The sequence below is a fragment of the Olea europaea genome, unplaced genomic scaffold (assembly GCF_002742605.1).
Source record: "Olea europaea var. sylvestris unplaced genomic scaffold, O_europaea_v1 scaffold1591, whole genome shotgun sequence".
NCBI classification, from domain to species: Eukaryota; Viridiplantae; Streptophyta; class Magnoliopsida; order Lamiales; family Oleaceae; genus Olea; species Olea europaea.
The window spans coordinates 82,640-98,665 of record NW_019233533.1 but is presented as its reverse complement, the minus strand read 5'-3'; the positions used below and the strand labels follow the sequence as shown (position 1 = coordinate 98,665).

Genomic DNA, 16,026 nt, shown 5'->3' with positions numbered 1-16,026 from the left:
TTAGAATAAATAGCATCTCATGTTTAAAAAGTCTCTTAAGGATGCTCTTAAGGAAGTAATTAGCATAATTGTTTAAGTATTGCAAAGAATTCGAATATCAAATTTAGATAAAATTGTGTCGTCATATATTAGTTTATATTTGGATGAGGCCCATTTTGTCCTAAAATGAGTTAATTATCTAAATAGTCACTGAACTTGGTTAAAAGTTTTCAAGAGGTCATCGAATTTCAAAACTTCTCTAAATAGTCACTGAACTTTACAAAAGTTCACATGAGCTCACCGAACTTTCAAACTTTTCTAAATAGTCACTGAAGTTTGCAAAAAAAAAAATTCCTTTGGGATCACTGAACAAGTGATGTATAGGGTCCCAATTTACAAAGTTAAGTGACTCTCTAGAAGCTTTTTAAAAAGTTCAGTGACTATTTGGAGAATGAACTCTCTTAAAATCGAGTTAAATGATCAAAATTACTTTTTAATTTGCATTAGTAAGAGTTTGCATACACTCGACTCTTGGTTTTAGAATAAAAAAAAGAATGTACATGTATATAAATCTTTTGAGTCATTTCAGTTGTATTTGAAGAACTATAAACTATAATCACGTGCAGCCTTGACAAATTTTTGGTCGTTGTCACAAATGGCTGGCGGATCAATTGCTTAGGCTCCATAATTTCCAGATTTGTATAGTCAAATAGAATAATATTTTGCCCAATAATACTCTTTAATTCACGGACAAGCACAAAAGTGGTGAATTAATGAATTCTCTTCCACATTCATGCTCACCACGTCTTCCACCCCAATAGAAAAAAATAAAGTAATCAAAAAAGTCTTTCAACCTTTTAATTTTCTCACGTTATACTTAAATTTAATGAATTAGCTACAACATTGCACGTAGGATGAGCTTACTAATCCTTTGCAATTCACGTAAAGATTGAGATGATTGAAAGGAAGAGCAACTTATATTTTCATATGCAGCTTATGAAGAAGGCGAAGGAAACCTTCTTCCGAGGCCCCCTAAATAAAAATACACTATAAAAGCAAAGGGAAAAATCTTACGGATTATACAGTATTTAACAATCTATTTGGATATAATTTTGTAAACTCGATAAAAATCAGATACTAATTTCAATCACACAATCATAACCAGTACCTATTTATTATCTACATATTTCATAAGTTCTACTACTATTTCTCTTTATAAATTAATTTATAAATTTGCCAAATGCAGCTTAATATGTGATAATTTTTTTATATATTTTTTTTAAAAGGGGATTAATAGATTTTTTTTCTGTTCGACGAAAAAGGCTGGAACTTAAGACTTTGCTCTTACCACTTGAACCAGACGTTTACCTATTTGCATGTTGTTTTACTTTTTCATTTTTATGATCCTCCTTATTATGATGTAAATGTATAAAATATTTGAAAGAAATGCAGTTGTATATATTCTTGGAATTTTTTACACTTTGCTCTTTCAGAAAGTAATAATTTTAGTACTGTACTCTCTAAAATTGTATAATAATTAGTAAAACAATTTTAAATATTTCTTGTCACTTTGTCACAAGAAGGAAAAAAAAAACACCTAGCCCATGTTTGGTGGGGATGAATATAAGATTTTTAATAGATTTTGATAAAAGTCTAGAAGAAAAAGTGTAGATCCCATGGAAATATATGGTTAAAATAGATTGTTGACTTTGACTTATATTAAAATCTATATTTTTATTTCTACCAAACAGGGCTAGATCTTAATTTAAATTTGAGAAGAAATTGTAGAAAATAGTAATTTAAGTTTTAAAGGGACAATCTTAATGATATAGTTATGAAATAAATTGAGATCACAACAAACAATTAATTTATGACATATAAATATGAAGCCAAGGAAAAAAAGTTTCCTTTTGCCTTAGCATAAGAAATTTATTCCTTATGAAAGCACAAATTTCCAAAAGAGCTTATTAACTGTGTGGCTTATGCCTCCACAGTGATTTTGGGCTGCTTTCACCAACTATAAATACCAATCTGATACCACCTTTTTAACACACACAAACACACTGTCTCTCTCTAAAACTACATAAATGTTAAGGTTTAGCATGATGAATTTTAGGTTTGTCATTCTTATTGCATTTCTTGTCTGGTCCTCAGACAATGCATCTTGCATTGCCACACAACAAAAGCAATGGAGGCATAGAAAAGCCAATGCACCTATCTTAGGCCAAAGTGTCTCCCTTTTAGACAGTGGTGCAACCTTCAATGTCTTAAGTTATGGTGCTAAAGGTGACGGAAGAGCAGACGACACAAAGGTATAACTTAAAGCTTCTTGGACATGTTTAACATGCGTAGTCTTGTCCAGTCGAACATATCAAATATATCATGTGAGTTTTCTTGTTTTAGGAGAACGCTAATAGTTAAAAACTTGTGAACCGATATACTATTTCGTACGTCCTAATCAAGAACATTTGAAAATGGAACCTTAACAGATTTGAAGGCGGAAAAGAATATTACTATTGAACAGACTAACATGTCTACCCATTCTTGGCAGGCATTTGAACAAGCTTGGACAGCTGCTTGTGTGGTGGAAGGATCAACGGTGCTGGTTCCATCAGGGTCTGTATTTCTAGTCAGACCCATCTCATTTTCGGGACCCAATTGCAAGTCAAAAATTGTTTTCCAGGTAAATTTTGCATCTGTTCAGTTTGTAGGAACTCAAGAAAGAACTAGTTACACTACCCAAAAAAAATGGCGTCAAATCTTGATCTTGTGTCGTTGTTGCCCAATATTCCGCGTCAATTTCGAGCTTACTTTCATAGAATTAGAGTTTTATGACTTCTAGACATTGTTTTTTATCCTCTTCTGATCTCCTGCAGTTGGATGGGAAAATCATTGCTCCCAGTAGTTCTGGAGGTTGGGGATCAGGTCTTTTACAATGGATAGAATTTAAAGATCTCAAAGGAATAACAATCAGAGGTAAAGGAATTATTGATGGACAAGGCTCAGTCTGGTGGAAAGACAACAATCCATTGGAAGAATCAGATGAAAATAATAGTGCAGATGATTTGGTAATAAATCTATATTTTTATAATGTTTCAAACTTATTGCATGTTTGATAAGGTGAACTAGTCTGCACCAGACAACACAAAAGAAGAACAAATCAGCTAAATTTTTCGTCCCCGTCCAATCTTGTTCACTACTTTTTGCATAAACTAGAACTTACCTAAGGTACTTTAATTTCCAGCAGATATACACAGATGCAGCGGGAGGAATGCCAAGCACAAAACCAACTGTAAGTACCACACATGAAGCTCTCCTCTCTGAAACTCTGAGTCAGAATTATGCCCCTGTTTGGTAGAAACTAAAATATAAATTTTAATCTAAGTCAAAATTAACAATTAATTTCAACCACATATTTTATGGGTTCCACAACTTTTCAACCACGTATTTTATCAACTTCCATGAAAAATCTACTAAAATTTTGATTTTAATCTCCACTGAGCAGGCACTTAGATTTTATGGAAGTTCTGATGTCATAGTTACCGGGATAACCATACAAAACAGCCCACAGACACACCTCAAGTTTGACGATTGTGTTGGGGTTCAAGTTTTTAGCATGAGCATTTCGTCCCCTGGTGACAGCCCTAATACAGACGGAATCCACCTTCAGAATTCCCAAGATGTGGTCATTCACAGCACCTCTCTTGCTTGTGGTAATTCCTATTATCAAACAAATGCTAGTCGAACAAATGAAAGCATGTTTTGCTAAGCTTAAAAGTAAAATTTACTTGGCTACGACCACTCACATTAAGAAAAGAACGTCAGTGACATATTTTCTGTAGACCTAAAGATGCTTCAGTTCAAAAAAGTGACACGGTTTTAGTAGAAAACGTCAAAAGCTGGAAGGATAGACCAAAAGGACATGACTTATTGTAGTTGCTTAGGATTTAGTTGCTTTAGACGTTCTTGTTGATCTAGTAATGAACTGAGCTGGACGGTGAAAAAATGATTCGTGTAGCTGATTTCAAATTACTGATTTAAGGTAAATGATCCTTATTTCGAACAAGAATTTTTGACTTCTAAATGATATTTTACAGGGGATGACTGTATATCCATACAAACAGGATGCTCCGGTGTATACATACACAATGTGAATTGTGGACCTGGTCACGGATTCAGCATTGGGGGGCTGGGGAAGGCCGGTACTAAAGCCTGCGTTTCAAATATTACTGTTCGCGACTCCTCGCTGCAGAATACATTGACTGGTGTAAGAATAAAGACGTGGCAGGTAAAGTTTTCCTAGACAGACGATACCTTCTATAATGACCCGGCCTCTGTGGCATCAACTTCCGTACTGCCAACTCTAGAAGAACCTGAGCCCATCTTACTTTTCATGAATTTTTATCGCGTCCCGAAAATTCAAATATATGACCTTCCCTTAAGAAATATAGAGCGGATGGTTCGTAAATTAACGACTTAGGCACAGAGGCTAGGTTGTTACACCTTCCCTCAGCATGAAAGGATGGACCTCCGAAAGTAAAAATTCACCACAAATTATGAAACCATAAGGATATAAACATTTCAGTCGGCAGACCAACTCACCCTCCCTGCCTTTTTGCTTATTCAGTTTGTGATTAGGCTTGTTTGCAAGTGCAGGGTGGCTCAGGCTCGGTGCAAGGAGTGATGTTCTCAAATATTCAAGTTTCTGGAGTTGAAATTCCTATAATGATCGACCAGTATTATTGCGACGGGCACAAATGCCCAAACAAGACATCAGCTGTAGCTGTATCAGGCATCTCCTACCAGTTTATAAAAGGAACATATACTTCAAAACCTGTTCATTTTGCCTGCAGTGACTCCACGCCGTGCTCAGGTGTAACATTGACAACTATAGAGCTAAATCCATTACAAGAAAAGAACAGATTGGAAGAACCTTACTGTTGGCAAACTTTTGGGGAACTAAGAACGTCTACTACCCCTCCGATAACTTGTTTGCGAACGGGAAATCCGTCCAACAAATATGTTCATAACAGTGGAGATTCCTGTTAGACCAGGCTAAATGTATTAGCACTTTGCAAATGATATATCCGACCCGGGAATAGCTAGTATAATGTAGGTAATGTGTGGCACAGTTTGAGGGAATTGGGACTCTCTCAATCCAGCATATAGGTTATGGAATATTTGAACTATTCTGCAACTTTCTACCAAATACTCAGTCCAGCATCAGATTAGTTGGATAATACCTCTGTTATCAGCTAATTTTATGAAGACAATGGTGGAGATATCCACTTGAGTTAATTCGATATTAGAAATTGTGTAGAAGTTAAAATCAAAGTCAAAGTTAGTGGCGAGAATTTTCACCAATACCGTTGTACCCTTATCTTGAGCTCGCGTGTGGAAACCTATACTTTCTAATATGAAAGCGTAAACATGAACTTGATTATGAACTATGAGCAAACGAGGCGTGCAAGTACAAATTGTTGAACGAGCAAAAATACTCTTATTTGTTTTTGCAGGCTATTTCAACTCAGCGAAACCATTATTTAAGTATGTGAATAAGAGTGTTAAACTTTTTTAAAAGAATCAATGAGTGAAGAATACGTGACACGATGAATAAAATGTAAATGTAACATATTCAGTTAAAAACTCGCTAATTAATGACCTTCACATGTCGCGGAAGAGAAAACGACAAAATTATCATGTTGGCTTCATCAAATATCTACAAATTGTCATGAATTCAAGCAAAAAGTGAAGACAAAAAGTGGACAAGAAAAAATTGGATATACTCACTTTTCAAATAGTAAATTTCTCTCTCAAATCTTATTTTCAGCAAATTTCATTGACTTTAGGGAGATAAAACTTTGACCAAGTAAAGTGAATTTGTTAATTTCGATTTTGAGGTTATCAATGTCTAAATTCCTAAGTTCGTCATTACAAAAAATGAGAATACTTGGCTTCATCACATCAAAAGTGACAACTAGATTCCCAAATATTCTCATTATCTGAGTAAAATAAATTTAAAGCTGGAAGCAGGTGAAGTAAACTATCTAATCAAAGATAATGGTTGAACAAAACCACCATTGCTCATTAGAAATATCTAAAGTGTACCTTAACACTCGCATAAACCAAAGGGGCACAGGCTTTCTTGAATATCAATTGACACTTGGATTTACAAGAACAATATTGGCTCCTCCACTGCATTCATAAGCTGGATCAATCAAACATTATGCATGTTTGGTACACAGTTTGATAAGTGATTATCGATAAAAGTTAGCTTCTTTTCATTCCTTAATATTATTTTATGAAAAAAGAAAGGCAACAAGTAGGGAGATACTTGTGAACAACAAGAGTCTTCAATAAGAAACTAAATTAAAATATACATAATACATGTAGCATTTGAGCTGTAAATCTCGCCACACTATTCTCACTGCATAGGAATTGAAAATATTTATAAGTACGTACTGAATTAATACCACTTGTTGAAAATTATAGTTGTTTAGACCAAAATGCTGAATTAGAAAAATTATAAGCAACAAGTCACTTGTTAATTGGTTATTAGATGATTAATGTAATTATTTTAATTTAAATAATCTTGTGTGTCAATCAAATAAAATAAATAAAGATCAAAAGTAATCAAGAAAACCAAATATGATCACGCAAGAAAATTCCTAATTGGATAAAAAACTTCTGAGAAAACTTGCCAATAAAATTCACTAAAAAGGTTAAATTACAATTAGTTCAGATACTACTAAACCTTAATTGACTCCGACCATCTAACCTGTAAATCATCGAAGAAGTCCTATGATCATGTACTCTCGCACTTCTCAGAACTCTGAGTTACTTTTCTCTCCGTGTGGATCAACAAGAATGAACCTCGTCCTTGAGTGTTGAAACTTCAAGTGTCTCTTCCCAAAACTCAAAAACTCGAGATAGGATTTTGTTTTGGTGTTTGATCAATGATCTTTATGTGTTTTGATCTTGTAGGTTGATGTAAGAGATATTAGAATATGTTTTTGGCTTTAAGAACAAACTCTTGACTTATAGCCCTTGTTTGAGCCACAATATTTTTTTTAGAATGTATTTTTGAATATTGTATTGATGGAAAATATGTGATAAAAAATAAAGAAAAGTTTTGAATTTGTGTGTAATATTGTTTTATTGAAGAATGTATGGTTGAAATGATGTCAAATCATTGTTTAAGAATGTATTTTTTTGAAAAAATATGGCTCAAATATGATTATAACAAGGCTCTACTAGCTGGATCAATATATAGGTTGAATAATGAACAAATAATATTGTGGTTGAATAAAGGAATCAATGAAAGGATGTTTGGATCTATATACACACACACACACACACACACACACACACACATATACCACTTGAAAATCGAATTTAATTGTTCCTTAGATAAACATACCGCTTCAGCACTAGGCGAGTGGCAGCTGAGCAGCAGTCAATCTTTTTTTCATAATTTTCTCTCCTAGTATTTGATTATGGCAATTCAAAGTGCATTAAAAATCTAATTCAAAGCAATATAATTCTTTTAGAAATAGCATTTTTCATATTTGAATATTTTCTATGTGGAAAATGCGTCACAATTTATGATCAAGAATTCGGAGCAAAATTTATGCAACATTTTGATACTCTTTTGATTTCGAATTGCATTCCATTGATCATATATGATTTTCTTGGACATCTTTGACTCCTCTAAGGATTATACTATAAATCCTTAACTATTTTGACTTTAACTCCATTACTCATAATTTAACTTTGATTAGAATTTGATAAACCCCTATTACAATTCAACTAGAACATGATTTTAACTAAGAAAATTGCCATTACAAGTTTGGAATTTGCTAATTTTGCTAATTTACAAAATTGGACCTAGCAGGAATTGATTCACCAATTTGAAGCATGCAGTACTTGCGGCCAATAGACAATAACTTAAGAGAAGTAATTTGGCATTGTAATGCGAAGCGGAGAAAAATCAGTTGTAGAATTTAAGATATTAATGTAATTTTTTAATTGATATATCAAACGTGATTTACAATGGTCTATTGGTAGATTATAAAGGAGAAGTTAATGAACAAAAATAATAAATTGATAACTACAAAATAATAATAATAATAATAATAAAATCTCCTAAGATATTCACTCACTTACAACTAATTTTCATAAAATCTAACAATATTTATCGAGATTGATTTGATAAACTTTTCAACACCCCCTCCCCCACACACAAGCTCAATATAGTGTTGTAGAAATCAAATTGAGTTTGAAAATTAAATTGATCTAAGCAAACCATCGTTCTCACTACTTAAATGGTACTTCAGAATTGCATTTATATTATGCCCTTGTTTGAGCCCTATTCTTTTAAAAATTTATTTTTTTAAAATTCATTTTTAACAACACATTCTTCAATAAATTAATATTACACGTAAATTCAAAACTTTTACTTAATTTTTAACCACATATTCTCCATTGATCTACTATTGAAAATGCATTATTTTCCCCAAAATGGAGCTCAAACAAGGGCCATATGTCGGCTAAGCCAACTAAAAACTAGAAGCTAGTGTAAAAGAAAATCATTATCCACTATGACATCACCAAGACTTGAGGCATAAATCCCACAAGCAGAAAAACTAGCACTCCAAAAATTTAGGTGATTACCCACAATCCACTCAAAGATAGAGCGAAAAAAACAAGAACCATGTGAACTAGGAGGATAAGAAAATGTTATGGAAATAAATTTGATTTAAAAAAAATAAAAAATGAAATAGGATTTCTTCCAAACAAGAAGGGGCCAATAAGCAATCATCAACAAATCTCGGAAATCAGCTTGCACAAATCTGAAACGTCAGGGATTAATATGCAAGATTTTGGTAACTTATACAATAGACTTGTAATTATTAAAAAACAAGATGGTGAGACTTGCAAAATTCCAAAACTTTCTATTTGACTCCCATTTTATTGGATTTCCAGTTAGCCACTATTAGTAAAATCCACAATTTACCCCTTGTTTGAGACCATTATTTTTTTTAAACAGTGTTTTGACATCATTTCAACCACACATTCTTAATAAAACAATATCACACGTAAATCCAAAATATTTCCTTATTTTTTAACTACACATTTTCCATCAATACACTATTCAAAAATGCATTTTTTTAACAAACATGAGGCTCAAACAAGAACACCCCCTCCCCCACACACAAGCTCAATATAGTGTTGTAGAAATCAAATTGAGTTTGAAAATTAAATTGATCTAAGCAAACCAACGTTCTCACTACTTAAATGGTACTTCAGAATTGCATTTATATTATGCCCTTGTTTGAGCCATATTCTTTTAAAAATTTATTTTTTTAAAATTCATTTTTAACAACACATTCTTCAATAAATTAATATTACACGTAAATTCAAAACTTTTGTTTAATTTTTAACCACATATTCTCCATTAATCTACTATTGAAAATGCATTCTTTTCCCCAAAATGGAGCTCAAACAAGGGCCATATGTCGACTAAGCCAACTAAAAACTAGAAGCTAGTGTAAAAGAAAATCATTATCCACTATGACATCACCAAGACTTGAGGCATAAATCCCACGAGCAGAAAAACTAGCACTCCAAAAATTTAGGTGATTACCTACAATCCACTCAAAGATAGAGCCAAAAAAACAAGAACCATGTGAACTAGGAGGATAAGAAAATGTTATGGAAATAAATTTGATTTATAAAAATATATATATATATTAATAGGATTTCTTCCAAACAAGAAGGGGCCAATAGCTTAATCATCAACAATCTTTCCCCCAACATGAGGGTGTTGTAACTTGAGCCCATGATTGTAACTCTAACATTAGCAATCACAGTGGAAGGGGCTAACTTGCTCCAATCTGAAAGTTAATGGACCACATTTAACTTTTTAGAAAGTTCAGGGACTAATTGGAAGATTCTAAAATCTCGGAAATCAGCTTGCACAAATCTGAAACGTCAGGGATTAATATGCAAGATTTTGGTAACTTATAGAATAGACTTGCAATTATTAAAAAACAAGATGGCGAGCCTTGCAAAATTCCAAAACTTTCTATTTGACTCCCATTTTATTGGATTTCCAGTTAGCCACTATTAGCAAAATCCACAATTTATCCCTTGTTTGAGACCATTATTTTTTTTAAACAGTGTTTTGACATCATTTCAACCACACATTCTTAATAAAACAATATTAGACGTAAATCCAAAATATTTCCTTATTTTTTAACTACACATTTTCCATTAATACACTATTCAAAAATGCATTTTTTTTTCACAAAAATGAGTCTCAAACAAGGGCTAAATTGATTGGCAAAACGAAGCAAGAACCAAAAAGATCCCGAAAAATTCCAATCTACGTAACCTTTGAAAGTAAGAAGAAGTCCAAAAATACGTCTACACCAAGAGAACTAAGAAATACAACAATCTATGGACTAGGCCATGCATCGAATTTAGGGTCACAACCACGATGAGGAGAAGCCATGATTGTATTTTCTATACTTTCTTCCCATCGGCAAATAATAAATCACAGAGAAACTAGTTGTAACAGGCAATTAGGCCAAGAAGTAGTCAAATCGCTTCATCCTACTATGACTTCTCCGAAATCTGGATGGGTTTTGTAACCAAAATTTTCCTTCTATTTAGAGGAAAAAAGGGGTTTCCTCATCCTTCTATGACTTCTCCGAAATTTGATGGGTTTTGTAACTGAAATTTTTCCTCTTTTTATAAAAATAAAAAAAAAAAAAAAGAAAGAGTTTAAGTTTTCAATTTGATGCGGGTTCTAAGGTTTCTTAATTTGGGTTTTAGGGTTTGCAATTTGAAACCCTAATATTAGATCCTCAATTTCAAGAAAACCCCTAATTTTAGAGGTAGAGGGTAGAGAACTTGTTGGAGCGATATAGACTTTAGAGGTGATATTGGCCAGATGAGCGCCATAAGGTCTCTCATGGAAAACGGAAACGATTGCAAGATTAATCCAAGATTAAACTTGCTATGATACCATTAGGAATTTGAGAAATGAATGTAATCCTTTTTCATTGACTAGTGGGGGATCATGTGTCGCACGGTGACTATTATAATTTTTTAAGAGATTTTGTTAAAACAATAATCTATTTTAGAACATGTAAACACTTAATTATATATGTACGGCGAATTTCGTTTATTTTTTTATGTCTGCAATATATTTAAATAATATTTATTAGTACTTTTAGAGCATTATGATAAACAGAAGATTTGAACAACTAGATTTCATACATTTGTTCACTTTATCTACATAATTTTAACATTCCCATCTCAGTTCATGACAGAATCAAGTTTCAAAAACTAAACTGAAGTTTATGATAATATATATAGAATTCTTCTAGCTAAAAGAAGGACTCCAAAAACGGAAATTGTTTTCTTTTTGAAGTGTTGGTTCATCTATTCTTCTGCTAACTTAATTATGAAAATGATTTTAAGCAGTTGTATTGAACAAAAAAAATTAAACCAACTTGTTTTCTACTTGAAATGGTGAAGGTATGGTACAGTTACTTTTTCAGTGGACCAATGGTGCTATCAGGAAGATCTACATATGCTGCCATCTTCTGCTTTTTCAGTTGTTCAATGTTTTCCTTATCAAACACTAGGCCTTTTCGTGCATTAGTTACATCAATACAATATGAGATATTTTTCTTTGGTTGGTATAGAGAAAGTAATGGAGGTCCTAGTGCAAGTCCAGAGTTGTTATCAGTAATATAGATCACATCGAATCTTGGTTAGTTGGTTTTGGATCTTGGTTTCCAAATTTTATATAAATGAAATGGTCTTCGTTTGCATAGCTGGAGCAATGAGCATTGATGAAATGCTATGGCTGTATGAAAAACCGTTAAGATTTGGAGTCCATCTTAATAAGATCAACCTTGTTAAGAGAAGTGGTCCAAAATCTATTTAAGTTGGTCAAAATTTCGGTATATAACCGATGTGCGATTTATTCCCTTAACATGCCCCCGCAAGATGGTGGCTCTTTTTTTAGCAAACCAATCTTGAAATTCGTGTGCTCATTTTTGAAACTTAATCTGATCGAATAGCTCGTTGGAACTTATTGGGCTCTGATACCATGTTAAAATTTGGAGTCCATCTTAATAAGGTCAACCTTGTTAAGAGGAGTGGCCCAAGATCTATTTAAATTGATCAATATTTAGGTATTTAACCGATGTGGGATCTGTCAAGATTTGGAGTCTATCTTAATAATATCAACCTTGTTAAAAGAAGTAGTCCAAGATCTATTTAAGTTGGTCAATATTTCGGTATTTAACCAATGCAGGATTTATTCCCTTAACATGCTCCCGCAAGATAGTGACTCTTTTTTTAGTAGACCAATCTTGAAATTTGTGTGCTCATTTTTTAGATTTAATCGGATCGAATAGCTCGTTGAAACTTATTGGGCTCTCATACCATGTTAAGATTTAGGGTCCATCTTAATAAGGTCAATATTATTAAGATGGATCCCAAATACAAGATTTTATAAATATACTTAAGTAGGAAATACTGGAAAATGTAATAATTTGTACATAAAATTGTACCGTTATGCTAACCTTCATTCGATTTTCAGCCAAAACTTTCAAAAAAAAATTCAACCATATCCCGGATAATGATGCAATATTAGTGCTGGTATCATTTGCAATCCAAACATTACATCTTGCTTTGAAAAAGATGAACATAAGTAGTATCATGGACAGTTTAAATTTAATATAAGTTAAACTATATATAGAATATTTTGTGTATCTATTATAATGTGTATTGATTGTTACCTTGGAATCGCTCTTGTGTGCTGGTATTTGTAATAATTACAAAAATACATTTCATTCAATTCAGCAGAAGATATCCAACCACAAATGTCACAAGCCACACCAAAGTGATTGAGCCCATGTCTTCAATTCTATCTGACATTTTATCCAATGTGGCTTGCATTGCAATAGTTAATTAGAAGGATTGTTAGCATTTTTTTTTCGAATTTAAATATCTATTTTCCAGATGATAGAAGAAATTTTAAATAAAATACGTAATGGTTTTATTTTTACTTATTCAGTAAATCATGTCTTTTGAGTGATCATGTGTGTCAGCGTCTCTTTGTTTTCCTCAATCTTTCGAGTGTGAATATTTTATAAAAAACACAAGCAGAATAACCATTCTTTCATTTCAGCAAGTTTTTCGAATTTTGGATTTATAAGGATTGAATTGTTTGCCTTTGAGGACAATGACATTCCTATTGAATACAATACAATCATGTAGTTAAGTTAGATTCTGTTAACAGTAATGGTTATGAAAAGTAACGATTAAATTTTGATTTTATTTACCTTTAATGATGTGACTTTTAAATGATTCCCAACAATCATTGATTTTTTCATAAGACAATCGATAATTTCAGTCACTTCATGATCGATAAAATTGCCCAAGAGGGTAATTGCTTGCAGTCTGCACATGAAGATATAAAATTTCAGAGTAGTTGATGTAACACACAAATTCTTGGAACTCGAAGTGTTAAAAAAATCTTCTTAATTTGAGCTCTTTATTGTTAATCAAAATAAATTGTAAATAAGATTTCGGAGTTAGGAAAAAAAAATTAGTGGGAGATAATTGTTCATATAGACTTGGACAATTATGTAGTAATTTGATTTTGGAAAACATCTTGAGGAAATTCAACAAATAACGATTAAGTAGCAGCGAAGAGAAAAATTTGTTTGGCCTAGCAAACGTCAACTAAAACTTATGAAATTTTAACAAATACTGACATTCATATGCATACAACATATGAAAAATTGGGGTCTCGACAATAATGTTTGAAACACGAATTCAAAATCAACACGTATGTCTATTAAAACGGCCACAGCTTTTTCTCTATATAATATTAAAGGTAATTCCAAAGATCACTATTAGAAGACTTGTAAACCTTTCAAACCCCATTTATTTCACTCTAAAACATGCAACATAGCCCAAGTTATGTCATTTTTAAGTAGGAGGACATAATTTGAAATTTCAATTCAACAATAATTAAACTTTATGCATAATTAATCCAACATTTCTAAATCACAGTTGACATGCAATGTATAGAAAAACTAGATGAAATAGACATTTAAACATTTTTAAAAGTGTCATTTAAGTGTTCATAAGAGATTTACATAATTGAAAATTTTACTAGAAAGTTAAAGAGTATTTCAAATCTCTGAGCACTTGCTGCTATGCCAAACCACTGTCATGCTTTAGATTAACATATAAAAATTTAGTAGAGATGGGTACCATATGTAATATTCAGTAGGAAACACTTTAGTAAATGATAAAAATATATATTTTCTAGAAATGCAAACTTCGATTATTTGTGTCATCGTCAATTTTTGCTAAGTGAACCGATGATTAGGTAGTCTGCTTACTCTCGGATTCTGATAACCCCTTTCCAGTACCAAAAAGCATATCTTCATATCTTATTTGAATCACTAAGGGGTGCTTCCATTTTCTCATGAGTATCACAATAAAACATTTAATGCACATCGAAAACAAATAATTTTTACTTCACTTACAAAAGTACCAAAAACATTACCTTGCCCTTGTTTGAGCCACATTATTAGAATGAAAATGGATTTTTGAATAGTGTATTGATAGAAAATATGTGCTTAACAAATAAGGAAAATTTTTGGATTTACATGTAATAATATTTTATTGAAAAATGTGTAGTTGAAATGATGGCAAATCACTGTTAAAAAATGTATTTTTATGAAAAATATGGCTCAAACAAGTAAATGCTTGGAGTTTGAATATCCTTTTGTGTCTAATTCGTAACAAAATGCAACGTGATCCTATGGTCCTTCAAATAAATTTTCAAATTCCAATGTGTTGGAAAAATGGTGAGTGAAGTTTATGTGTTTGGAATTGTGGTTTGAGTGATAAACTTGCTACAGATCTTTGAAAGAGATAATATTTTCAATTTAATGATAATGGACGGTTTGTTGCAGTTGATCATATAGGAGTTAAAATGATAAGTGGGAATGCACTTAGTGGGTAGTATTACTAAGTAAGAAGTTTAGTGGAGAAAAGAATCGCATTTGAGGATTTCAAAATGGTGAAAAGTGGAGCCAAACGTAGGCAGAAATATTATTTTTTAAGGGTTCTTTTTTTTTTTTTTTTTTTTTTGGCTTCAAAACTAACCTCCTTGTCATAGTTCCAAGTGTGGGATTTTCAACTTATTTTTCAGTCGCAACTTCAAATTGTTATATTTTCAAACGAGACGGGTTCTTACAATTAATTTAGGTGGGATAAGATTGGGACTCACTCTTCAATTTTCCTTATTATTTTTATTATTTTTTGATTTATTCATTTATTTTATTTAAAGAGGATGACCAATTTGTCATTGCACACGAATTTAACTGAAAAATTGAACGGAATGACGTGATTTGCATTTGAGTGAAATGTTGAGGACAGATTTGTAACAATTTCACATATTGTAGATGAAAAATGCAACCTTTTCTTGATTTATTTAGTCCATATTTGAATCTATCTCTTTAAAATTCATTTTTTTTAAACTTATTTTTAATCATGCATTCTCTCACTGAAATTTTTTGCACATAAATACAATTTTTTCATATATTTTAACTACACATCCTAAAAAAGTAATCATTTTTACAATATTTGTTCTGAAAATATGGCTCAATCGAGCAGGTGCAGAGCTTCATAGAGACCAGTGTGGGCACCTGCCCGCACTGGATTTTGAGCTTGACACAAGAAAAATCGGTGTGCCTGCACTGGACCAAGAAGAGAAGAAGAAGGGAAGAAGTAGAGCGTGCACTGACGTTAGTGGAGCCAAAATTTACAGGTCGGGAGAGAGGACAATCGCCACTCACCATTGTTGCAGGCAATAGCAGATGGATAGCTCGAAGAATGAAGAGAAGGGATAGAGAGGAAGATGAGTGTTAGACTTGGGCCAAAGAAATTTTGCTTTAGGCTTTTTTTATTAATAGATAGGCCCATTAATATTAGCCATAGAGC

The 16,026-nt window shown here is 32.3% G+C and overlaps 1 protein-coding gene across 1 annotated transcript; it reads left to right on the top strand.

Annotated features, from left to right (window-relative positions):
• The first annotated feature begins 2,048 nt into the window (after window positions 1-2,048).
• LOC111376982 (polygalacturonase At1g48100-like) lies at window positions 2,049-5,437 on the top strand. The gene is made up of 7 exons (XM_022999995.1): window positions 2,049-2,291; window positions 2,531-2,662; window positions 2,856-3,047; window positions 3,224-3,271; window positions 3,485-3,692; window positions 4,077-4,267; window positions 4,636-5,437. The coding sequence occupies exons 1-7, from the start codon at window positions 2,067-2,069 to the stop codon at window positions 5,026-5,028; spliced, it is 1,389 nt and encodes a 462-aa protein (XP_022855763.1). The 5' UTR covers window positions 2,049-2,066; the 3' UTR covers window positions 5,029-5,437.
• The last annotated feature ends 10,589 nt before the right edge of the window (window positions 5,438-16,026 follow it).